General features: G+C 36.1%; 1 protein-coding gene across 1 annotated transcript; it reads left to right on the forward strand.

Annotated features, from left to right (window-relative positions):
* On the forward strand, positions 1-27,502 carry LOC101253493 (uncharacterized). Its single transcript, XM_069299127.1, has 10 exons — positions 1-245; positions 4,563-4,619; positions 4,712-4,779; positions 5,911-6,121; positions 6,200-6,303; positions 25,869-25,944; positions 26,331-26,390; positions 26,475-26,525; positions 26,621-26,699; positions 27,090-27,502. Exons 1-10 carry the CDS (start codon positions 165-167, stop codon positions 27,164-27,166), a joined length of 864 nt encoding a protein of 287 aa, XP_069155228.1. The 5' UTR covers positions 1-164; the 3' UTR covers positions 27,167-27,502.
* The last annotated feature ends 133 nt before the right edge of the window (positions 27,503-27,635 follow it).

The raw sequence follows: 27,635 nt of genomic DNA on the forward strand, positions 1-27,635 counted from the left end.
CGTAAATTACCCCAATTTTAATTTAAAAATAATAGAAGTAGTAAAAAGATTAAAAAAAAAGAAAAAAGAAAACGAACAGAAGAAAAGTAGTACTCCGAAAATATCAGGAATAGCAGTGAATCGAGCGGGAGGGCGAGCGAGTAAGCGAGATCGGAGATCGGAAGATGTCGTCGGAACCACCGCCATTTCAAGAAGCTTCACGTTGTGATGTCTGCAATTGCAGCTTCAATACTTTCCGGCGACGGGTACTCTTCTAGATTCTTTCTGACATTTTCATCTGTCACTTAGTTTGATCTGATGACTCAAGTTTTTTGGACTTTTAGTACGCTCATGTCTGCATAGTGATTGATTTCGCAGTCTATTCTTGATATTTTTGGGAGATTCATTTATCACCTTCAATTATGGTGGAATTAATTTGCATAAAAGCTGAGTTATTACTGCCTTGTCAGCAATAAGAGTTTTCTGACGCAGTGTTATGAATGATGAATGCAGTGAAGGGATGTTTGTTATTGAATTCTACAGTTATCTTTCATGGAAAAGTTCTGCGATGTGCCTAAATAACCAGTTAATTAATACAGTTATGAGTATTAACAATCAGTTTGTAAAAACACATTTGAATTGTTTCCCAACCAAGAAAGGGATGGGCAAACATGTTACAACCTGGGGATTTTAGGAAAGGAATTGCAAGATATGAGCTAAGCTAACTATAGCAGTATTCTCATTGATAACTCTGAAAATAAGAAGTGAAACAATGGGAGCTTAGGGGAAATGTAATAACTTCTTATTGGACTTTAATAACTAGTGGGTAAATTTCTAACTCAACTCCCCTGTACACTTTTGGAAACATAGAGTACTATTAGCTCAGCTGTATGAATCATATCAGTACTCCCACATTAACAGCACCCTTGCCCTCAAGGGTGAGGAACTTCATCCTTGCGCGATCAAATGGAGGCCAACTTAATCTTCCCATGTCAAAATTTATTAGCTCAATCAAACAACGAGGTCTAGTCCTGATAATGAAGCCACCACTGTCAAAAGTAAATTCAACCCAGGCAAACTTCTTTATGAATTCTCCACTAGTAGGGTTACAAGATGTGAGAATTATTTGCAGAAGCTGCAATAACAGTTAATTAGGATCCCATTCTTAATACTTTGCGCTGAACAGACTTGGTATATTTACCATCCAAATTTTAATCCTTCTCCTCGTTCATATCTTTCATAAAAGATCTCTTTATCATAATTTCTGTTTCTGTTATCTGGCATGCTTGATATAAGAGTGTTGGTGTCAAGAAACATAACACGCATAGAACAAAAGACCTGGCGAAATGACCATGGAATTGTTGATGAGAAAGCAAGGACATATAATTAATTCCAACTCGACTCATAGCAGCTTCTTTTTTTGTTGTAAGCCACAATAAGATAACAAGTTTATCAGCCTCGACACAATTAAAGTCGTAATGCCCCATTTCTCTATGCCATAGTACAACTAGTCAAACACCGATGAATCTGTTCTTGGGAGGATAAGGTGTTAAGTAGCTAAATAATTTAAGGAGCCAATTTAAATATGTATTTGAAGTGTTAATGGAACCTTCGCACAAAAGTTCAAGTTAAAGGTTGCACTATGGTTAATGGTTGATTGTTTCAAATGATCTCGTGCATGGTCTAACTTTAAACGAGTGTATCTCCCAATATACATGGATTTAGAGGGTGTTCTACCATCAAATTGAAGATCTGTGAGTCTTCTTTCCAGCAAATCAAACCGTTTGTCAATTCCAAGTTTAGAGCAAAACGTTATGACCATTTAACCGGAAGGGTACAAAGTATTCCGCTGCACAGACAGTGACCTCATTTGTCCATATGCGACCACAAGTTGGAACATGAGATCGCAAGTAGGCTTTTAAAATATGGTTGTCAATATTAAAAAAACACCGCAGAGCCAATTCCCTTGTTTTAATCTTTTTCTCCATTAGCAACTGAAATGTTGGCACTTGTCCCCGATTGTACTTGCACCCCCAAGTGTTGTGCTGCTGTGTAAATGATAAGTCGTGTGTGTTACCCGAATCAACCAAACTCAGTAATGCTTGACCCTTCATTTGAGCCCGTAACTGCATTGTTAATGTGCACTTCTGTCCCGTGATGGCATGCAAGGAAATTTCAGGCTCTTGCACATCTTTTTTTTGGATAACCATGGTGTTCGGGCCAACTTTTGCACACCTCAACTAGCTCCACGGGATATTTGTCACCTCCCACCAACAAAAGCTTCTTGGTAACTTTGTCCACCAAGGCTAGGACAGATGGGAAGAATCACCAAATGTGTCACCTCTCACCAACAACAGATACTATGTATTTGTCCACCAAGTCTAGGAACAGATACCATGTAACTTTGTCCACCAAGTCTAGCACTCCCCTGAAGAATCACCTAGTGTTTTTTGTCTCTCTAGGTTTTGAACCAGACACCTCAGTATTCTCAACCACTTCATTGACCATTAGGCTACACCCTTGGGTGCCTCTTGCACATCTTTATGGTCCAAATATTCTTAATCTGGGTCAGCAAGTTCCAATTTAAACATTTTCTTGCTTTGATACCTAGTTGAATACAGTTCATCATAATTATAGTACAATCCCTTTGGCCTCTCTCTGCCATATCTGCTCGTCATTTCCTTATAAATGGAGTAGATGTACGGAATAATTTTGGTTCAGTAACCCCACTTAGTGGGTTGTTGCCCTTAGGAGTTGGAATTGTTTGAAGTCTACTTAGTATTGAAATAGCCTTGAGTCCCTCACCAGGCCTCTTTTCAAGAAGATGTTGCCTGGATTACCTTCTCGAAGCCATATTCATGGCAGGAACCAAATCTTGCGGACTATGCATCTCAACATCAAGCTGAATGGAATCAACCAGGTCGGCAGTACACAGACTAACTTGCTGGTCTATGCAAACATACTCGCTGCCTTGGATAGCCGTTTCCGAAATTGGCGCTGAAATTCTTCAATTGAGCCCATTTGCTTCAATTCAACCAGATTACCTAATGGGTTACTTCCCGGTGGAGTGCCAAACCTGAGAGTACAATATTTCTTGAACTCCGACCAGTCTAGTTAGTGATACTTTCTAATTGATAATGCCTTAACTGTGCCTCACCTAGAAGATAGAATGCTGTCAATCCCACCTTATACGCTTCATCTGTTCTCTGATTTGAGAAGAATTTTGCACAACGGTGTAGCCAAATCAATGGGTCATCGGATCCATCAAAAGTAGGGAAGTCCAGCTCTATGTATCTTGATACCACACTATTTCCTACGAATCAATTGGATTGTTTTTCTGATCTGTAGGGATGGTAACCTATATTGCTACTCATTCCCGCATCAGAATCTCTTCCTTGGCTTTTGCTAATCTCAATAATAAACTCCTACAATTGTAATGATAACTGTTGCAATTGAGCAATAATTACCAAATCAGATTGTGCCATTGTTCTGCATTTTCACACTTAATTGGCAGCCTGCACCTCAACTCTTCAAGTTTGCTTTGATTGCCCACGGTGTTTGGTTCTTATACCAAGTTGTTATGGCCACACACTACAGATTTTGCTACAGGGCGATTCACTGGGAAGTCTGTGCTTAGTAGATCCTTCTCCTTGTTTCTATTCTGTGAGCAACTTTGATAATACAAATAAGCTCATTAAATTGGATCCTAATCTTGTTCTTTTGATGTAAAGTACCTGTGTTTCTTTTATTCCTTCTGCATCTTTAAATAAAGACCCTTATTACAAGATATTAAGGAAAACTAGGATCAACTAGCGTAGAAATCAATTCATTAAAGAATTCTACTGAAAAAACAAAGCTACTGCCATTTTTAAGGCCATAAAAATTTGCAATTTGCATCTGATCTATTTATCCTCTCTTAATGTTTCTGTCTTTATCATCTTGGGGGACCCACCTTGCAGAGCATTACCCATGTATGACTCTATAACAAGTATCCGTGGTGATGTGATTTTTTTTCATTTGACAAGTTGGACCTACATGAAAAACTCATGTTCCACCAAACCTATGAGATCCTGATCTATCTATTGAACTACATTTCCATGTCTTGATATCACCTTTTTTCTGTTCCAGGCCTTACAGATTAGTAGGCTACAAATGAAGAAAGTAATCCAGTCTATTATAAGAAAAGAGAGAATTGCCATGGATGCTGGGACATATCTCTGCTTACAGCTGTATTAGTATTAGTTACTGGACTATATGTTGTTTCCATTGTGGTCATGCATGAACTTAGTCACAAGATTTAAAATGTATTGCATATCAAGTTCTCTGGTTTGTGATTGGACTAGTTATTTTTTTCTTTTGATGATACCTGTCTTTCTGTTCCTTTTAGACCTAAGAATTTCGTTTTTAACTCGTGTCGTCCCTATTGTTTATCACCTGTTCAATTAACCTGCAGGGACTGAGCAAGGTTTCCGCTATTATTTTAAATTAGTTCCAGATGTTTTGCTTACTTTCTGTTCCGAAAAAAAAAGAAACGTAAAAAATATTTTCAAATATTATATCTGATTTTTCATCCTCTTTTGTAGCACCATTGCAGATGTTGCGGCCGAACATTATGTGCTGAACATTCAGCAAATCAGATGGTCAGTTCTATTTGTTCCATGCCTCTTTCCTTAAGCATCTGTTATGCTTTTTATTAGCTTACCGTTAGTGCTTATACCCAAAATCTTTTCAGGCCTTGCCACAATTTGGTCTTCACTCAAGTGTGAGAGTTTGTGGAGATTGTTTTAATAACTCCTCTCGGTAAATTTCTGCCACTATTATCAATGATATATCGTATACTTCTCAATATTGATGCCAAAAATGCTTTTTATTTTGCCCCAAATTCTAAAGTCAGAGATGCTGTCATAGAGTTATGAGGAATTTATTCTTGGAATTCCATCTTCTCTCACCCTATTCAATCATAACCTCCAATTTTTCAGTCATTAAGAATCTCTTTTTGTATGACAAAGAAAACCCGCAGCCGCTACCCTTTGGGTGCACACAAGGCAAGTCATTAAGAATCTTTTATCTAGGAAGTAATATTATACTCTTATTAGCTCATGGGTGATTGGCAACTAGTACATGAAAGACAAAAAAACTGCCATCAAGCAGGAAACACTTTAATATATAAACACTGTTCTCAAAACTAAAATAATAATAAATAAAAACCCTTGAAAATGTTGAAGCCCTTATTGCTTCATCATTTTTGAGAATAGAAGCTTGAGAGTAGCATCCTCCCTTATTTGTTAAAGAATGTAGGGAGTTGGAAACAGTCTGAAGTGCTTGTGATACCATCTGTTAAGCACTTGGATTCAGGACATAACAGAAATGGGTAAATTTTGAAAAGTAGCCAGTTTTTGCTCTGTTTGGTGTTTCATTGATCGAAGGATCATCATATTTCAGTACTGCAATATGTTGGAAAGGTATTACTGTTTCATCTTTGAGGTTTGAGGCCATAGATTTAGTGCCCGTTGGATTAACTCACTTTTAGGTGCTTTTGTCTTTTAAGCATTTTATAAGTTTTGGAGGTGTTTGGAAAGGTTAAAAAGTGCTTCTAAGCATTCACTTTTTGGCCAAAAAAGTTTTAAAATAAGTCAAAAGTCGAATGTAGGGTATCATCTACTTATGACTTTTAGCGTTTTGACTTATAAATTACTTTTATAAGCTCATCCAAACAGGCCCTTGTTCATTTATACCTCCCTAAAGATCTTTGACGAGACTGAAAGGCTATTCTGCATATCGGTGTTGATAGTCTGAAGAAAATAATCTGCCTATATACATCGAGCTTCTTTTCAATTTATACATCATTTAACAGAATTGCTAATTAGTATCTTTAATTCTTTTTAATGACACTTAAAATGTTTTACATCTTTTTACTAATCTGATTCTTAGTGGACCCGTTGGAGATGGCGTGATGGCTTCTGCAAGTGAAGTCAATGCCCTGAAAGATTCATTTTCAGCTTTAGATGTTGGTGTCGTGGCAGATATCAAAACTGAAGACACTGTCAAGCAGACTCCTGCTGTAGGCATCACAGACTGCAAATGTGGGATGCCTTTGTGTATCTGCCAAGTGTCAGCTACACCAACAACATCCATTGCTTCACAGGAAAGGACATATTTACTGGCCTTCAAATGCTTTTTGAGCAAATGACAATTCCTTTATATTTTTTTTTGATTCCAGCAGGGAATTATTATGCCAAATCCAATTGTAAACATAAATCCAAAACCAAAGAAGGAAAATAAAATTCCAACAAGTAGAGCTTCGACATCATACAACAAGCAAGGGTATGTAACTGATGTATCTAGTTGTCCTTTTGGAGAAATAGGCCCAGTCTATTTTCTTCAAAGACAGGCTTTCTTTTCTTATGGCTGTTGTAACTTTTTATGGGATTGAGTCAAGGTTATGCTATTCGTCTCGGAAGCATTGTCATTAACTATGTCATTGAAACAACACTCACCAGGGAATGGTTGAAACGCAGACCCGATTGATAAAGATGTGTGTACGTCAAAGGAAGACAATAGGTCTAATAAGATGGTATATAGCTACCCTCCATAAAGAAACCTATGCCTATTTATCAGACACTAGGAAAACACAAATAGACCTGAGTTTTTACTGTCTCAATGTAATTAATTCTCCTATTCTAATCCTTGAAAGACAAGGACCCATGGTCTTAGATATTTTCGCACCTACTAATTGCACAACCTACAGGTTAAACATTCAACTTAATACTTAGCATTAGCAGGGCATTGATGGACAAAGGGGGTAGTATATTTCAATTAAAAATTTAAATACTCTTTACGAGAAAACATTATCAGCATTTTTATTTAAGTTGTCTTTCCTCTTTTATGGACTTTCTATTGTTGGCCTCCGGGTTAATTTAGGATGTAGTTGATGTTATTATCTTCAGTAACTCAAGTCTTGATTGACTAACATTAGAATCCTTGTTTTGGCGGAATTCAAATACTTGGGTTATTATTTTGGGAAATTGTATGTACTTGTCTAGCATGTATTTAACCTCTTACTATCTGTTCACACACACACACACACACACACATTATCTTTTGACTCTAAATTTCTTCTCAATAACTCAGAGAGCTTGTTTGGTTCAAGGAATTGATAAAACAGGTAGATCTAATATGATTCAAGATGTAATATCATGAATTGACTCACAACCAAACAAGCAAGATAAGATACCAATGATATGATTAAAGAATAGAAAGAGAATGTGAAAAGATTCAGAAGAATAAAAAATAATTTAGCTTTAAAAGATCCTTAATTACTAGAATAAATCTTTGGGGTGGGGGGGGGGAGGGAGAGAAATTGAACTCATACAAGGGAATGTTGTCACATCCGAGTTTACCTCCTAGACGTTACCGGCCTCGTCGTCCCTTTTAAGGACTAAGACTAGCCTCTTAGTCTCATGTCATTACATTCATAGGTTGAAAATGCGGAAAAATTTAAAACTTTTCATTACATCTACTTGGAGGTTTACATAGACCTCTACATACATATAATATATAGTCGTATCGAGTATACATAGACCCTTCGTATAGGAAGGTTACATAGCCTTCTACTTTTATTGCACATACATATATATGGATGGAAAAATAGTCTCAAAGATTGTCTCATCTCATACCATCAAAACGATCATACAATTTTGGGCATAGCCCTACATCAATGTAAAGAAGCCATATGCAGGCTTACACAAGTCGTACACAATGAAAGTGGAATGAACATAAAAGTCTTAGAAACAAAGAAACTTCGTAGGCAAGATATTGGCATTGCCCTCGAAAAGTTTGGACCTACCCACTTGGATGATAGAGAATATCCAAGCCTTCTTCAAGTCGTCCCGAATGAGCCTTCAACGACCGGAACCTAAAATGTATGGGAAAAAAGATAAGAAAATGGGGTTAGTACTTCACATGGACCAAGTATGAGACCATATGCACATGTAATGTCAAAACATGCTAAAAAGGGACTTTTAGTCAAAACATGTCATTTTACTCTTTTAGAAGTCTTGTGCAAAGTCAAGCAAGTCATACCAACCAACCAAACATGCTTACTAACTCAAACACGTAATATGTATTCCAACATACTTGAAACCATGATTTACTACAACCCTATCTTCAAGGAATAACATCACAAGAATGAATAAGAGTTATTCACATCATAACAAGCAAGACAACTATTCATGAATCCTCATCAAATCAACAAGTGCAATGACCAAGCAAAGCTCCGTAACCTTGCTCAACCAAGTAGACTTAACAAGAAAACATAACCAATGTCCAACTTTAACAATATAATCCAACTACATATATCAATGAAATAATCATCATCATATAGTCATTTACATTGTAGTATCAACATATTATCATCATATACATCATTATCATATAGATATATAATATCAACTTCCTAAAGCTTCCATCAAGGTCAACTAGTGCAAGGCATAAGTAGAGTCCCCCATACCCCTACCTAAGCTAAGTTAAACCTCTCAAGTCACCTTAGTTAGTTTATACTTCATTACTTTATTTTACTTTAGGGAACACTTGCTTTAACCGACATAGACCATAAGATCTAAGTGTGGAATCCAGTGTTTTTAAATTTTACATTGATGGAAGGTGGTCTACCGGCAAAGTAGAACGAAACATAAACGTAGCTTTCTAGGTGGATTTACTAGGTAGTCTTCCTATTGGGGCAACATAGTTCAAGAATCAAGAGATGGCATATTCCCTCTTCATACCACTTGGTAGTTGGGGCCTCCTCTCATGGGAATCCATTGGATGAGTATTCCTCTTTGGGAAGTCAACATCTCATATAGAACTATAGGGCGGATCTTTCTCTCGGGTAGTCATTGTTGCGGAAGCCGAATATATAGAGAGTGATGGAATCACAACTACTATATCTAAAGGTAGCTAATAAATAGTAAATGAGACAACAACAAAAAGAACACTAGGAATTAACGAGGTTCGGCAAACTTTTACTTTCTTTTGCCTACTCCTTGGACACAACCAACCAATATTTATTTCACTCTAAAAGAGTACAAGTGAAATACTACAAGAGAGAAAGAAAGAACAAATGCCTTGGGAGATGAGAAGGCAAGTGAAAGGTGTGTTACAAATGAATTAGGAGCTACCTATTTATAGGAGTGAATTCTTTCTATTGATGTCATCCATAACATCACAATATGTCAAAATGTCAACATTTACCTTGTGAAATCAATTTATGGTTCACCTATTTCACCTACAAAAGGTGCTATCTTGACTTTTCTACCAATGAAGAATTATCCTTCTAACTACCACATCTTCTCATTAATCCATTTTTGAATCTTGTCAAATTTAACAAATCTCCACCTTGGCAAGATTCTCCATTTTCAACTTTCTATCAACAACAATTTTGATTGTGTCTTCAACCCTAATCTTCGATGTTCAACAATGTTGATCAAGTTCAAACAATGTTGAAACTTGACCGCAGTCACCACTTTTGTCAACATATCGGCAGGATTATCTATAGTATGAATTTTCTGCAATATGACTCCACCATCTTCTATGATTTCTCGTATGAAATGATATCGGACGTCAATGTGCTTCGTCCTTGCATGATAACTTGGTTCTTTGCTAATTGAATAGCACTCTGACTATCACAAAATATTGTGATTTCTTCTTGTCCAATACCAAGCTCTCTAAGCAATCCTTGAAGCCAAATTGCTTCCTTCTCAGCCTCTGTAATTGTCATGTACTCTGCCTCAGTGGTAGACAAAGCAACTGCTGACTGCAAAGTAGACTTCCAACTAACTGGTGCATTTGCAATAGTGAAAACATAACCAGTAGTTGATCTTCGTTTGTCCAAATCACCTGCATAATCTGAGTCACAATATCCAACAAGATATTGACTATCTTTCTGCTCAAAAACCAAACCAACATTTACAGTATTATGAATATACCGTAGAATCCATTTTACAGCCTCCCAATGATCCTTTCCAGGATTGTGCATGTACCTGCTTACAACTCCAACAACATGTGAAATATCTGGCCTTGTATAAACCATTGCATACATCAAGCTACCAATAGCATTAGCGTATGGTACTCTTGACATATATTCTCGTTCAGCTTCATTATTAGGTGACATAGCATCACTAAGCTTAAAATGAGGAGCAAGCGGAGTGCTAACCGACTTCGTTTTTTTATTCATACCGAATCGCTTTAGTACTCTCTTCAAATATTCTTTTTGAGATAAATAGAGTTTCTTTGAATGTCTATCTCTTTTTATCTCCATACCAAGAATCTTCTTTGCCTCACCCAAATCCTTCATCTCAAACGCCTTTCTTAGTTGAATCTTTAGCTTCTCAATTTCCTCTTGACTCTTAGAAGCTATCAACATATCATCAACATATAGGAGAAGGTATATAAAGGAATTATCTTCAAGCTTGCACAAATACACACAATGATGGTATTTGCTTCTTATGTACCTTTGCTGCAACATAAACTTGTCAAATCGTTTGTACCATTGTCTAGAAGATTGTTTCAATCCGTACAATGATTTTTCAAGTTTGCACACCATATTTTCTTTTCCATCAACTTTGAATCCTTCTGGCTGAGTCATGTAGATTTCCTCTTCCAATTCTCCATGTAAAAATGCAGTTTTTACATCCAACTGAACTAGTTCCAAATTTAACTGTGCTACCAAAGCCAACAAAACTCTAATGGAGGAGTGTTTCACAACTGGAGAAAACACATCATTATAATCAATTCCCTCCTTTTGAGCATATCCTTTGGCCACCAATCTTGCTTTGTAGCGAGCATCTTCTTGGTTAGGAAATCCTTCTTTCTTTGCAAATACCCATTTGCACCCAATTGCTTTCTTGCCCTCTGGGAGATTGGCCAATCTCCATGTATGATTCTGATGAAGGGACTGCATTTCTTCATCCATGGCAATCCTCCACTTATCTTCTTCTGAACTTTGGACTGCGTCTTTATAAGTGGTAGGAATGTCATCACCTGCAATTGAGTCCGCACAAGCCACCATATCTATGAGTCGAGCAGGTTTTCTTAATGTCCTTTTTGGCTTGCTGGTTGCTATTGATTCAAGTTGTGGCTGAGGTTCTTGAGATGGAACCTCCTCTTCGACTGGCTCTCCTTCTAGAGGAAAATTTTCTGTTGTTTCCTCGTTTGATCCCTGTGTTGGGAAAATTATCTTTCCCTCAAACTCCACCTGCTTTGAAGCACCATCAATTTGTTTGGCTTCTTCAAGTGTTACCTTATTTGTCAAGGCAGATTCATCAAAGGTAACACCCCTGCTGAAAATAACTTTTCTTGTCTCTGGACACCATAAACGGTATCTTTTGACTCCAGAAGTAATTCCCATAAATAAAGCTTTCTTTGCTCTTGGGTCCAATTTTGACTCTCTTACATGATAATATGCAATTGAGCCAAATACATATAAAGAACCATAATCTTCAGCAGGTTTTCCATACCATTTTTCAAATGGTGTCTTCCCACCAATAGCAGCAGATGGTAGACGATTAATGAGGTGACACACATATGTTATTCCCTCAGCCCAAAATTCTTTGCCCAAGCCAGCATTGGACAACATACATCGAACTTTCTCCAGCAAAGTTCGGTTCATGCGTTCTGCCACTCCATTCTGTTGTGGTGTATTTTTTACGGTGAAATGTCTAACAATGCCATTTTCCTCACAAATTTTCTGAAAAAGATCATTTTTGTATTCGCCACCATTGTCTGTGCGAAGACACTTGATCTTTCTGCCACTTTGAGTTTCTATCATCGCCTTCCATTTGAGAAAAATTCCCAATACTTCATCTTTTGTTTTCATCGTATACACCCACAATCTTCGAGAAAAGTCATCAACAAAGGTTACAAAATAGTGTTTCAAACCTAATGAAGGTGTTTTGGAAGCACCCCAAACATCCGAATGAACATAATTCAAAATACCTTTAGTATTATGGATAGTTGTTCCAAATTTAACCCTTGTTTGCTTTCCCTTGATACAATGCTCACAAAACTCCAAGTTGCAAGTTTTTACTCCTTTTAGCAATCCTTGATCTGATAAAGTTTTCAAGGATTTCCCTCCAGCATGCCGCAAGCGCCTGTGCCACAGCTTGGTCATTTCTGCCTCCTTCTCGTCAATGGATGTTGTTGTCGCTGTCCCAATAACTGTACTACCTTGATAGTGGTACATGTTATTATTTCTTCGAATTGCCTTCATTACCACCAGTGCACCAGAACATGTTCTCATCATGCTATTATCTGCAATGACTTTGAACCCCTTTGATTCTAGGGCTTTTACAGAAATGAGATTTTTCTTCAAATCAGGTACATATCAAACATCTATTAATGTTCTACTTAATCCATCATGGTTCCTTAATCGGATTGAACCAACACCATATGCGATAAGAGGATTATTGTTTGCAGTGTGAATAACTCCACATTCTCCTTCTTGTAAATCAATAAACCAGTCCCGATTTGGACACATATGATAACTACAAGCTGAATCCATCAACCATACATCAGATGATTTGGATGGATCTGTTGTAACAAGTGAGTAATCGGAATCATCACAATCAGCCACATTTGAATCCATGACAGCCTTCCCATTATTTGGTTTAGCTTTGCTATTCAACTTTGGGCAGTCTTTCTTCCAATGCCCTTTTTCTCGGCAAAAGGCATATTCATCTTTGTTGAGTCTCGATCTTGACTTGGATCTCCCTTTCTTCGTTCTCATATTATTTTGAGAACGACCTCTCGCAACTAGTGCTTCTGCTTCTCCGTCTTTTTGTTTTTCTCTCTTTCTTTGTTCATAACTGTATAAGGCAGAACAAACTTCTTTGAGAGATACTTCATCATTCCCATGCAGTAGAGTCGTTTCAAGATGATCAAACTCATCGGGAAGTGAACTTAACAACATTAAGGTCATATCTCCATCCGTAAAAGTCACGTCCATATTTCGCAAATTTGTTGCCAACTTATTAAAGCTGGTGATATGATCATTCATTGTGCTACCGGGAACATAAGTGAAGCATAACAGTCTTCTTTTCATGTCAAGTTTATTTTGACTGTTTTTCTTCAAGAATTTCTCCTCCAATGAATTCCATAATTTATTTGCAGATGTTTCCTTCGTGTATGGATACTTTTGTTCTCTTGCAAGGTAAGATCGAATGGTATCGCAAGCTACACGGTTGATGATCTTCCAATCTTCTTATCCTACACCGTCTGGTTTCTTTTCTTCAATGGCAATATTTGGGGTTAGGCATTTTTTTCGAAATGAGATGGGGTTAGGCATTTTTTTTGTTATGAAGAGGAATGGTGATTATGGAACAAGAGAGAAGAAGAAGAGAAGAAGAAGAGAATAAGATGAAGAAAAAAGGGCAGTAAGTTAGATGGGATGGGGTTAGGTGGGGGTGAGGGTGAGGGTGAGGGGAAAGATTTTTTTTAATGTTAATTTAATTTTTTATATATTATTAAAGGAAGGAAAATATTCTTTATTTTTTAAAATTAAATTAATGGGCCCATGTGCCACGTGTCGTAGTTCTATTCGTACTTTTTGTCAAGATAAAGAGTGTGCATTACACGCACAATATTTGTAAAGATAGTTGTTATTTTATGTTCAATAGATAAATATTTATTAATATTAAAGTGTCTAATAGGTAAGAGTCTCAGTTGAGGTGTCTAAATGAATTATGCGGACAACATTAAGGGGCGCTATCGATGACTTAGGCCGTTTTTTTTACATTTAATTTCTTATGTGCCATTAAAAATGACGTGAAATTCCATACATAACTATTATACTGCACACACATATAAAGGTAAAAGGGGTTTAAAATATTATATTTCAGTGAGTTTAATTAGGATTCAGTTAGTAAAGTCACAAGTATAAGGTTTAAAAATACCTAACATATTCAATGTCAAAGGTTTATGTTTTAGAGGGTAAAGTTTCCCTCGATCCCTTAGGATTAGAAAACCTATATCCATGACGAAACTTTCCTCTGTCACTACTTGTCCCTCGTTGTATAGGATGAACATATGAATTTGTCCCTCGTTACGCAGGATGAACATCTGAACTTCTCGACCAGACTCCAACAAACCTTTATCGCGACCATGATGAACACCTGGGGGCAAGAGAACATTCTTAGAATATAAATAACCAGATCCTAGCTACTCCACATCCTAAATTACTAATTGAACTCCTTGGGGTGATCACGGAAGGTTAAAGTCTCATGTAACTAACAATGTGGTAGGTGTACCCTTGCTTACTGTGACATAATTTTTTTCAAAAATATTACATATATATATATATATATATATATATATTACTGAAAAAGAACATCAAGGACCTTGCCTTGCCACATTCCGAAATGTCCTGACACGTCAAAAATTTCAACTACAAATTTCGCATTTGACACAATTCTTGTCATAAGCGAAGATGCCAATGATGACGTATTATTGACACTTGATGTGGACTCATCATTTTTCTTGTCTCCTATTTTACTACAAATACTATTTACTAGCTAACAATTCAAAGACCAAAGTAAATCTCTTTCTGATGTGGAAGTTCAGACTATGCTGCAACCACAGATCATACTCAGATAATACCTTGGCTCTGATACCAATTGTTGCGGAAGCCAAATATATAGAGAGTGATGGAATCACAATTACTATATCTAAAGGTAGCTAATAAATAGTAAATGAGACAACAACAAAAAGAACGCCAGGAATTAACGAGGTTCGGCAAACTTTTACTTTCTTTTGCCTACTCCTCGGACACAACCAACCAATATTTATTTCACTCCAAAATAGTACAAGTGAAATACTACAAGAGAGAAAGAAGAACAAATGCCTTAGGAGATGAGAAGGCAAGTGAGAGGTGTGTTACAAATGAATTAGGAGCTACCTATTTATAGGAGTGAATTCTTCCTATTGATGTCATCCATGACATCACAATATGTCAAAATGTCAACATTTACCTTGTGAAATCAATTTATAGTTCACCTATTTCACCTACAAAAGGTGCTATCTCGACTTTTCTACCAATGAAGAATTATCCTCCTAACTATCACATTTTCTCATTAATCCATTTTTGAATCTTGTCAAATTTAACTGTCATCACCACCCTTGTCAAGTTCACTCGGTGCTAAGCTAAGTCCCTTTATTGAAATGTCTTTAAGCCTTTAATTACCAATCATAGCTTAGTTTAGATCATAGGGTCTACCCTTTGTATAATCATCATCATCAATAGCTCAATAAGAATTGCATGAGTATAGTCCTTTCATCACAATTTCACATAAGTGAGGTTAACACATTAGCATTTTATAGCATGTCAAGGCACATTGATAGTTTTCACCATCCTTATATCACATACACCTTAATCAACCTCACAACATAGTCAAGACATTTCAATTCAACATCATATCACCCTATCATCCTAATATAAGAGATACTCCAATATGACATCATGACTTAACCACAATTATTTACAGGTGGAAGTAAAGATAGAGATTCCAAGACTTACCAAGTCTTCCTCATAGTTCATCATCAAGGTCTTACCATAAATCCTCAATTCCATCCAATTTAGATGTTCAACATCATAATTCAATATTCAACATGATAACTAGACTAGAATAATCACTATAGCACAATTCAATACTAGATCATACTTAAAATAAGATGCCTAGGTCAACTCACCTTCTGACCTAGATCATCTTCTCAAGACTAGCATGAAAGACTACAATTCGCTCCAATTTAAAATGATTATTGTAACTACATCATTAAATAGTGATATAACCCATAAGCAAGACAATTAAATCAATCACAACCCAATTTACATTAAGATCAAACTTAGGGTTAGGGGTTAAAGATCACATTCTTCAATTTGAATCAAAACATTACAATTAATCATAATCAAGTTCAATTACATGTTAATTTATCCATTATACCCTAAAGAAGCCATAAACAACTCAATTCACAACATCAATTTCGTAAATTGGATAAAACCCACATGAAAACTCAACTTTTGAAATCCATTTTAATGGAACCCTTTGAGGAAAGAGTCTCAAAGGTGAATAGATCACATACCTTAACGTTTGATGAAGAATTGATGGTGAATTCGTCCCTTTTCCAGCCCTCGAACCCTTTTCCTTGCTAGTCTTCAATGGTGAGTTCAAGTAGAGAGAGAAGGAAAAAAGTTTATTTGTGAGTTGTGTTTAGATTAATGAGGGTTGAGGGTGTTTATATTGGGACTTAATCAACATAATTAGGCTCCCCTAAACCCTTAGCTAACCACTAAACCACTTAATTAATTAAATGACTTAACATTAAAACGTGCAGCAAAGTCAAGACCCTCAAAGACGGGACCCCCTCCGTTCTGCACTCCGTAGGTAAGTTCAGAGACTGTGCAGGCGAGGGGCTTCCTCGAATTGTCTAAGTGTGGGACGACGGTGGCATCGACGCCTCGTCAAACACACATGGGTCGTTCCTTGTCCCGTCGATGCACACTGCCATGCAGTGTTGCCTGAAACTGCAGGGTTCCTCCTCAAGGGCCCTTGGTTGGTCCTTGGGGAGTCGTACCCAGATGTTCGACCATGAAACAACTTAAACACCTATTAGCTACCCCGTCACCACTTTTTATAAATTTGTGACTCCTAAAAGCTAGTCAAAAGAGGCTAAGGCACACTGTTACCCCTTTGAACCAACTTTCGGACGTCATGGACGTTCTTGGAAGTTTTGGTTCTTAAATTTCCTAAATGACCTATATTCATTAAAACAAACTTAAAAACAATACTTAGACCCCATGACACCTATGTTAGGCTTTACGACACGTCTTGGATTTTCAAAGTGTTACAAATGCTTACAAAAGTGATCAAGAGGGTTTAATTGGAGAGATGAAAGGATTTTTCTTTAATACTCACAAAGGAGCCTAAATTTCAAATGTCATTCAAAAGCTAACTAACTCTATTGTGCAAGACAAATACTATTTATACTAGTCTTGCAAAAATAGCTATATTACAAAAATGAGCAAATTAATTCTAAAGATATGACACCTAGGCCTAACTCAACCCCAAAAGCTAGCTCATGATGGGAGGATTGTCCGAGTCCATATAAAGAGACCATCAGTCCATTCTCAACCAATGTGAAACTTTTGCCTACTCTAATGTCCCCTTTACGCCCAGGCCCGACTGGAGCGTCGACTGAGAGCCCAAATGGGATGGACCTAGCTCTAATACCATGTAAAATACAAAGAGAACGAAGCAATCTTCCATATTAGATTAATTCAAAAAGGAAAGCTATTTGTAGGTTTACAAATAATCTATTTAAGGAAAACAAAATCAGAAAATTCGTAAATATCTCTAAATATGATTGTGTTGAGATTGTGCTATGTATTCCATAGGAAAATATGTCTATGTATATTCTAACACTCCCCCTCAAGTTTGAGCATAGATATTAATCATGCCCAACTTGTTACAAAGATATTCCACTCGAGTACCATTAAAAGCCTTGGTAAATATATCACACAATTGCTCTCCTGTCTTTACATTGAATTTGAGGCAATGTGTATAGCAGCCTGGTTATCATACCAAAGTTTTGCTGGGACAAAGGGTTCAAACCGATCACAATTAAAAGGTGATGAATCCATAGTATTTCACATGTGGATTGAGCCATAGCTCTAAACTCAGCTTCTGTATTAGATCGAGATACAAAAGTTTGTTTCTTACTCCTCCAAGATACCAAATTTCCACCAACAAAAATGCAATAGCCAGTAGTAGATCTTCTATCTATTCTTGATCCAGCCCAATCAACAACTGCAAAACACTCGATACGAGTATGTCCGTGGTCGCTATACAAAATGCCAAGGCTAGGAGCTCCTTTCAAGTAGCACAAGATTTGTTCCAAGGCTGCGCAATTTTTGATTGTTGGTGCACACATAACAATACTGACTGAATATGCAACATCTGGACGGGTCACTGTGATGTAGTTCAATTTCCCAACCAATTTTCTATATCTTTCTGGATCATCAACAGGATCACCATCATCCTTAGTAAAATGAACTTTAGGAACCGTTGGTGTGCAACATGGTTTCGCTCCCGATTTTCCAGTTTCTGCAAGTAGTGTAAGTACATACTTTCTTTAAGGCAAGAAAATTATTTTCTTTCTTCTTGCTACTTCAATTACCCAAGAAGTATTTCAATTGCCCCAAATCTTTGGTATGAAACTTGGCATGTAAAAACTCCTTCAGAGAAGAAATTGCTGCACAATCATCTCTTGTAATAAAATATCGTCAACATAAACAACTAAAAGAATAATACCAATTGTTGACTGCAGAGACCCTTAGGTGTCGTTTGGTACAAAGATCAATAATGCAGGGATTGGTAATGCAAGGGTTATTTTTATCAAGTGTTTGGTTCATTGTTTCTGACCTAGTCTTGTGTGTGGTTTAAAACTCTACAAAAATATTCTTCCAATTATACCCTAGAGTTATTATGGGATTTTCTATTTCATGTAATTGGGTCAAGCTAGATAATTAACGGACAATATTATTTTTTATAGCATTTTTAACTAGTTAGGAGGATAAAAAAATTATCGTCATGTTTCTATTTTCTCGCTTAAATTATTTGAGAGTAAATAATTATCATCTTAATAAATTGGAGTTAATATCTCAAAAGGTCACACAACTATAATAATTAAAGAGAAAATTTATTGAATTTTGTTTTGTATCAATAAATTAAAAGAAAAACTCTTAATCATAAAATAAAAAAAATAAAAAAATATAGCAAAATAAATTAAATTATATATATATATATATATATATATACATACTCTTGTTTTAGATTGCCTGTGTAATGTTTAATGACTTCCGTTAAGAGACAATATTTGACTTATGAATTGTTCTTAAATTTGTACATAAATATTAGCATATTAGTCGAATTATAATATTTTATATTATTAATAAATAGATTAAATAACTCATATTTTAGAAACAAATAATTATATGTAAATAAGAAAATTTGTAAGCTAATTTATTCAAATAAATTTATTAATATAACTATAAAATACAAAATCAAGAAAATAAACAAATTGGTTAAAAGGACTTGAGGGGGTATTTTTGTCTTTACCTAGATTAGTCCCATAGTATTAGAGCTAATACCTCCAAATGAAAGGTATTAGTTATACACCCTCTAATATCATGTAGGGTGTATAACTAATCCATGGATTGATTATACATAGACCTAAAATTCCTACCAAATATAGTATTAAATCACACGTAATACTTGGACTATTTCTCCTAATGCTCCCAACCAAACACCCCCTAAGTGTCTATGTAGCGTACCTGTGTGGTACCTGATCTATCACATTGTTGTTTGAGTGTAAGCTCACATTAGAGTTGAGCCACTAATCATTAGAATAGTATACATATTCTCAATCCTCTTAACATATCTATGTATGTTCTTTATTTAGTTATCTCTCAGGATAATAACAAGTACACAATGAATATAACAATTGCACATCACAATTACAAGTCATCTAAAGACATGCTTCACAATTTAACAACATATTCATACAAGCATTGTCAAGTCAACAAATATCCACCACAGACTATATATGAAGACGAAATAAACATGCTTTATAGACTCTCTTTTTTTTTACGACAAGGGAAACCCGCAGCCCCTACCCTTTTGGGTGCGCACAGGGTAAAACCCCGCTCCTATGCAGTAGCTCGCAAACCACATAGGAGAGGTAACCCGCACTAGGCAAGCTTGGTGCGACGAGCTCGACCCAGAAGGCAAACCCCTTTCTTTCGTTGGCAAGGGGTTTCGAACTTGAGACCTCCAACATGGAAGTCCCAAGATCAAACCACTGGGCCACCCCGAAGGGTAACATGCTTTATAGACTCTCAACACATACAAGTAAATAATCGTGCAGTTTTTTAGTTGTATAGAGGAGATAATTTTCAATTGATCTTTTTGTTGCCTCATCTTTACAAAAAACCAACAGTGCTATAAGAGCCTCATTGATTTTACGGGACATGTGAGTTCTTGTAAAGAATTATTTTCAACCTGTCGCGACTACTTTAAACCCTCTAGGGCTGTTTTTAGCCTGTCGTGGTTATTTTCAATGCACAAGCTATTTTCAATCAATGCCATTTTAAACTTATTTTCAACCATGACAGTCTCTCAATACCCCACCTATAATTTATGGAATGTTGTAATAGAAGAATTCTCACAAGCACTCCTTACAAATCCTATCACTGTCAAGATGAGAGCACTTTCAAACAAGACAAGATTATTGAGGGTGTTTTCTAAGCACAAATCGAAAGAAGAAAAAGAAAGAAGAAGAGAAAGATCAATATAAAAAAATGTGCAAGTTCAAAATAATCAAACGAATTCAGCATCAACTGTCAGAACAAAAATTGAGGAGTGTTGAAAATTTCTTTAAGTTACTACAGTAATTTTCTTTCTAGTCTAATGATTAAGTTAATTAGGTTTAGGAATTTGAATTTTTTAAAATTTTATTAGGTTTTTTTGGTTTGTTGAGATATTTTTGTTTTCTTAATTATTCAGTTTTGTTGGTTGTAAATTTGCTATTTAAAACCCTTCTATGCTTTATAAAATTATTAAGAGACAATTTTCTGTCTATCTTTTTGATGCGTCATCTTTTTTTAGAAAAAATAACTGATCCTCAGAGTCGATTACTTCAAATGATTTATCGCCTGGAATGAAGAAGATTTTGTATTCAATATGAACTGAAAAGAGCTATCACTTGGAAATTTTTTCTTGTGGTAGCATATTCAAAGAGAGAAAAAGTATAGGCACTTTTCCCAAGTCAGAGATTATGACAGTATTTTAGATGTTTAGAATTTGATGAATTCTAAAGTGTCTTTTTGATACTAAATATGAAAATGTTCAAAAAGTGTAGTAAAGATATTCTTTTTGAGAATGTGGAAATAAATATACACTAGCTGGTGTCATGGAACGTTAGGGGACTAAACAATAGAGAAAGAGGAGAATCGTGAATAGTTTGATTAAGGAGTGGGGTGCAGATGTAATGTGTTTACAAGAATCAAAAATAGAAGGAGATATCTTAGAGATGGTTCAACAACTTTGGGGAGGGAGATGGATTAGACATGCATGTTTGGATGCAAGTGATACAAGAAGGGGGATTCTCGTTATGTGGGATGAGAGGAAGTGGAAGGGGGAGATTCTGGAAATAGGAATGTATACAATTTCTTGTAAATTTTATCCCAAATACTAAATTATTCATGTCATATAACAGGAGTATATGCTCCTAATTGCTACAAGGAAAGGAGGTTGGTTTGGGAAGAAATAGGAGCAGTGAGATTCTGATACAGTGACCATGGGCTCTATGTGGGGATTTCAATGTATCAAGGTTCAATTCTGAGAAAAAGAACTGTAACCATAGAACATAAGGAACAACAACCTGCAGGAAGTTAAGCTTAAGTGTATTTTGTTGTTCTGTTTTTGGTGTACAAATGTCTATTCCAATGAAACTGAGTCAATCATAGATATTTTAGGATTCATTTAGATTTGGTTCAATTGTTGGATAGATTATACTTACTTTCTGCTTTTGTAAATATGGTTTTTCAGTACTACCTAAGTACTCTGTGAAATACAAATTTACAGTTTCAAAAAATAAAAAACAATAGAACATAAGGCATGAATTTTCAAATTTCATTGAAGACGTGAAGCTGATTGATTTTCAACTATAGGATGCTACTTACACTTGGTTCATAGGGGAACAACATGAAGTAGCACCCAGAATTGACAGGATCTTGAATTCAGAAGAATACGATGCTAACTTCAATAATTTGAAACATGTACCCCTCCAAAGATTGAGTTCAGGCCACATTCCATTAGCCTTGTTGGGTGGATCTTGGGAGAGAAACAAGAACTATTTCAAATTTGAAAACTGGTGGCTTGAAACAGAAGGTGTCAACTTGTTGACAGATGAAAAGATGGTGGGATTCTTTCAACTTCACTGGAAGACCTGACCATGTTTTAGCATCCAAACTCAAAGTTGTTAAAACTAAACTAAAGGAATGGAGGAAATATGATGCTGGAAATCTGGGCAATCAGCGGAAAAAGCTACTTGAACAAATGGCAGTAATAGATGCAAATAGAGAAGGTAGAATTCTCACAGAGAAAGAGATAACAAAGAAGGCAGGGATTATATTGGAGTATGTGGAGCTGGTCAAAAGGGAAGAAAGTCTGTGGAGTCAAAAATCAAGAGCATTGTGGGTCACAGCTCACAGAAGGGGACAAGAACACTAAGTTTTTTCATAGAATAGCAAATGCTCATAGAAGATATAATAACATAGATCAGCTCATTGTACTGCGAGAAATCACTCAAGAGCAACCCAAAATTGAAGGGGAAATCATTGATTTCTATAAAAAATTGTACACTGAAACAGCTCAATGGAGGGCTACTCTTAAAGATGTCCAATTTCCAATTAAAAAAGAGGAGGAAAAGGAAGCTTTACAAGCCAACTTTTAAGAGAGTGAAGTGTTGAGATGTATGAAGGTGTGTGCAGTGGATAAGGCTCCTGAATGGATTCACTATGGGATTCTTCATCAACTGTTGCGAAATTGTTAAACAAGACATAATGGATACTTTTCAAAACTTCCATGAACAAGAAGTTTTTGAGAAAAGCTTTAGTGCAACATTCATTGCACTCATACCAAAGAAGAAAAGAGCAAATGAGCTAAAGGACTTCAGACCTATAAGCCTGATAGGTAGAATCTAGAAACTACTCTCCAAAGTACTAACTGAGAGGTTGAAAGGAGTGATTGCTAAATTGGTTGATTCCCAACAGATGGCATTTTTTAAGGGTAGACCAATCATGGATGCTGCGTTGATTTCTAATGAAGCTATAGACTCCGGAATCAAACAAAAGAAGCCTGGTATACTATGCAAACTGGACATAGAGAATGCATATGATCATGTCAATTGGAGGTATTTACTGAATATACTGGAAAGAATGAGCTTCGGACATAAATGGTTGAAATGGATAACGATTGTATCTCAACTGCTAAGTTTTCCGTGCTTATAAATGGAGCCCCTACAAGATTTTTCAATACTCATAAAGGTCTCAGGCAAGGGTCCCCTTATGTCACCTTTTTTATTTTTTAATCGATATGGAGGGGCTGAATAGTGTGATCAAAACAGAAAGCAGCAGAGCATGGTTGAAATGCTTTGATGTTGCAAGAGAGGGTGGTGACAGTTTGGAGATAACACACCTACAATATGCAGATGGTACCCTAATCTTTTGTGATACTGAGGAGCAACAACTGAAATATCTAAGGGTTATACTGATTCTATTTGAAGGGATGTCTGTGGATTACATATCAACCGGAGGAAGAGCTTAGCGTATCCAATCAATGAAGTCACGAATATGAACTGCCTAGCAGCAATCCTTAGTGGGGAAATTGGTACTCTGCCAACAACTGACTCGGGAATGCCTCTAGGTGGAAACTTCATCTCAGTTGATATATGGAATGGTGTGCTGGAGAAGTGTGAAAAAAATTAGGCTAGATGGAAAACTCAATATCTGTCTATCGGAGGTAGACTGACTCTCTTCAATTCAGTCTTAGATTCCTTGCCAACTTACATGATGACCTTGCTCCCAATACCAGCAATAGTTATCAAAAGATTGGACAGTATCAGTTGAAAGTTCCTATGGCATGGCAACAAGGAGAGGAAAGGCTTCAATTTGGTGAAGTTGAAAGTGGTTATAACTGACAAGAAGGTAGGAGGTATGGGGATAAAGAACTTCAAGTACAGAGTAAAGCTCTCAGAATGAAATGGCTGTGGAAGTTTGCCAATGAAAATAAGATGCTATGGAAAAGGGTAACAGGTGCAAAATATGAAGGTGAAGATATGTGGATGACCAAAGAATTGACTACACCTTATGGAGTGAGTTTGTGGAGATCAATAAGAGACATGTGGGATAAAGTTGGGAGTAATGCAAGGATCAAAGTTGTAGATAGAGCAAGACCAGATTCTGTAAAGATGAGTGGCATGAAAAGGGAAACCTGGAAGTTCTTTTCTCTGACATATGCAATATAGTTTTGGTGTAATCAGGTATATTCCAATGACACTGTGTCAGTAATTGATGTTTTAGACTCAATATAGACTGAAACAAGTGGAAAAGAAGACATTTGTATATAATGGTTTCATTACACTTTTTGATATAATACAAAGTAACCTGTTTCAAAAAAATTATACACGAGCAGATGGTGGGAGTAATGGTAGATATATATAGTAATTCTAATTGCATATTGTAGGCATGCATATTCTTTTACTGAACTTGCATGAGGATTGCCAAAATAAAGTGAAATGGTTAGCGGTATTATTGTAACTTGTGAAATCAAACCAAGGCCACATGAGTCTTTTATACACATATACGATGATGATTTTTCCCTTGATAGTTAATTCCACCTTCCCTCATGGTTAAATAGTGTCATATTCTTGAGGGTCAAGATCACTGTGAGTTATTCCGATTTATAATAGAACTCCAAAGAGTCTGACGAGCATTCTCTATAGAGTGAATTGTGTATATGCCCCAGAAAATTCTCCAAAATCTAGAGAAAATTCCGAATACAAATTGAAAAACATGTTTCTATCAACAATTTATTTCCTTCCTCCTTTTTGAGACTCACAGCAACATACCGAGTGTATCCCACAAGTGGTGTCTGGGAAGGGTATGTTATATGCATTACCGTACCCCTACCTTTTGAGACTGTAAGCAAGAGAAATTGTTTTCTGTTCAACTTTGTTATTTTCTATTTTAATCAGACAAGAGGAAGGAGAATTTAATCTCCAACTTCCCCTTTGAATTTTCCCACTTTCACTTTCTTGTTCTCCTGCTCCTACTTTTGACCATAAGTGTTGGTTTATAAGATGTTTTCTTCAAAATCCATAATCTTTCTTGTTCTCTTTTTCTTACTTTTGACGTTAAGAGTGTGTTTGGTATGAAGAAAAACATTTTCTGGAAAATATTTTCCAATTTTTCCATGTTTGGTTGGGACAAAAGTTTTGAAAAATGTTTTCCAAATCAACTCATTTTCCTCAAAATTAAGGAAAATGACTTCCCTTCAAAAATTAAGGAAAACATTTTTCAAAACTCTCCTCCAATTTAAAATTATTTTTTTTTTGGGAAAGACATCAATTTTAAAAAAACATTTTCGATTTCTAATTTTTTTTTTTCACCCGATCCCTGAGCCACCACCACCACCACCGTCCAGCCCCCCCAACCCCACCCCCTCCCCAAAAAATTAACTTTGTTTTTAAAAATATTTTCAACTTCAATTTTTTTTTAAAAAACTCCTAACCCCCACCCCCCCAACCCCCCCAAAAAATTAATTTTGTTTTTAAAACTGCTATCAACTTCAAATTTTTATTTTTTCACTCCTACCCCCTCCCCCCTGCCCCAACCAACTACCCCCACCCCATCCCCACCCCCACCCCTAAAAAATAATAATTTTATTTTTAAAAAATATTTTCAATTTCATAAATTATTTTTTACTCTAGTAGAATAAAAGACATCTCTCAAAAACATTTCTCATTCATAAATCAAACACAAAATCATTTTCGAAAAAATATTTTCTATTCACCAACCAAACATGAGAAAATAAGTCCAAAATCTACTTGTTTTCCGTGAAAACATTCTCTAGAAAAACATTTTCCTCCATACCAAACACACCCTAAGTGTTAGTTTATAAGATGTTTTCTTCCAAATCCATAACCTTTGGTGCTCTCCCATTTGTTAACTGCTTAGGCCTTAGGAATTTAATCACATAACTAATTAAGCATATATTTTGCAGTACAACTTTCAATGTTGGTCCAGCTACCAGCTGCAATATGGAGACAATGACAGCGGATTATGAAGTCAGTGGCGAGGTATTGTGCTTTACCTTGCTTTTCTAGTGGTAACCCCCGATTTACTCACGGGGAATAGATGTACAGATAGATAAAGTAGGTTGGTTCTGGGAAAACTGAATGATTGTAGGAAGGTGTAGTTGAAGAAGCAGGGAAGAACAAAATCAGATACCCAGTTATTTCAAAGATGTATGAAGCCAAATGATTCATCAGCCATTTAGTTACTTGGAACACAAGGTTATTGTATAAGGATAGAAAACAATTGCCGAAAGGGGACCTAAAGAGTGACAAAGTTTATTAGGGACTTACTGGTGTAGACCGTACCTTAACATTGCTACATTGCAAACAGTAACATCGTGTGGTTGAGCCGTTGAGGAAGTTGATATTTTTTTCTTTCTTTTGTGCAGGGTTTAAGAGAAGCAATAAAAAATGGTGATGTCGGTGCAGCAAAGAAGCTCCTAAGTCAGGTATTTATTTAGACTTTCTTTCTCTTATAATTCGATATGGCATTTATCAGTCTTAGTTGCGACAATTGATCTCAATTTTCTCAGGGAGTTGATGCAAATTACTTTGACAAGCAAGGATCATCATTGCTGCATCTGGTACTCTTATCTCATGCTCAACTACATAATTGTACAATTAGCATATAATACTCTTCTTACAGAGTGACAATTATAACTAGCATTGTCTGATGTAGGCAGCGGTATTCAATCGAACAGAAATAGCATTTGCACTGATGGAGAATGGATCAAGTTTGTACTGCAAAAATTCACAAGGTAAAATATATCTGAAGGATAGAACCTTTTCTGTCGAATTGGAGCTGCAAATAGCATCCAAATGACAATCCATTTTGAGGCCTCATAACAAAGTAATAGGATATTTCTATGTTTGTTAAAGAGAGCATAAATTTAAACCAATATTCTCCTGATGAAAGGGTAGTCTACTTTATCATACAGTTTTTGTGTGCTTGCAAATATTCTGTTTTTTTTTTCCTTCTGCTGACCGATGCATCTCCTGAGAGTTGGCTAGTCCATCCCCTGTTGGCAAACAGGTTCAACACTCGGGGATGCAAATATTCTGGTCCTTGTCAATCTAAAAATCCTTTAGTGCATCTATTTAGTCATTGTGGCTGATCATTCTATCTATTGGTGTTGATTTTGTATAAGGTGAGACACCACTGGATTGTGCTCCTGCCACATTGCAATTCAAAATGAAAAAGAAGATGGAAGAGAGTGGGCAGTAACGTTTCATCCGAAAGTAAATCTTCTCTAAATCAGGCTACAAGGATATTACAGTTTCAGAGAATGGTGATCTATATAACCTGTTGTTTTGTCATATATTTGTACCCCTAGTAAACGGCTACAAGAGGATGTCAGCAGTTTCAAAGAAGTGATCAGGTCCTATTAACGTGTCACAAATCTGTATCAGATCAAGATTTCCTAGTTTTCCAGTTCTTTTTCTTTTCGTGTTTTTGCCTTCTCTCTATGCGCAATAATGTATTTCAAGATGAAAACAAGTACAGGGATAAACCACAGCTTGTGGTTATTGCATGAATAAACACTTGGATTTTTAGATTCAAGTACCTATGAGTTTTCCCTTTTAAAAAGTGTTAATTGTCTAGATCTATGACAGTATAAGAGGCTGCCAAAACAACATATATCAACAAAAAAGCAAGAAAACATAACACCTACACAAGAGAGCTTTGGATAAAT

The sequence above is a fragment of the Solanum lycopersicum genome, chromosome 6 (genome assembly GCF_036512215.1).
Source record: "Solanum lycopersicum chromosome 6, SLM_r2.1".
Taxonomy (NCBI): Eukaryota; Viridiplantae; Streptophyta; class Magnoliopsida; order Solanales; family Solanaceae; genus Solanum; species Solanum lycopersicum.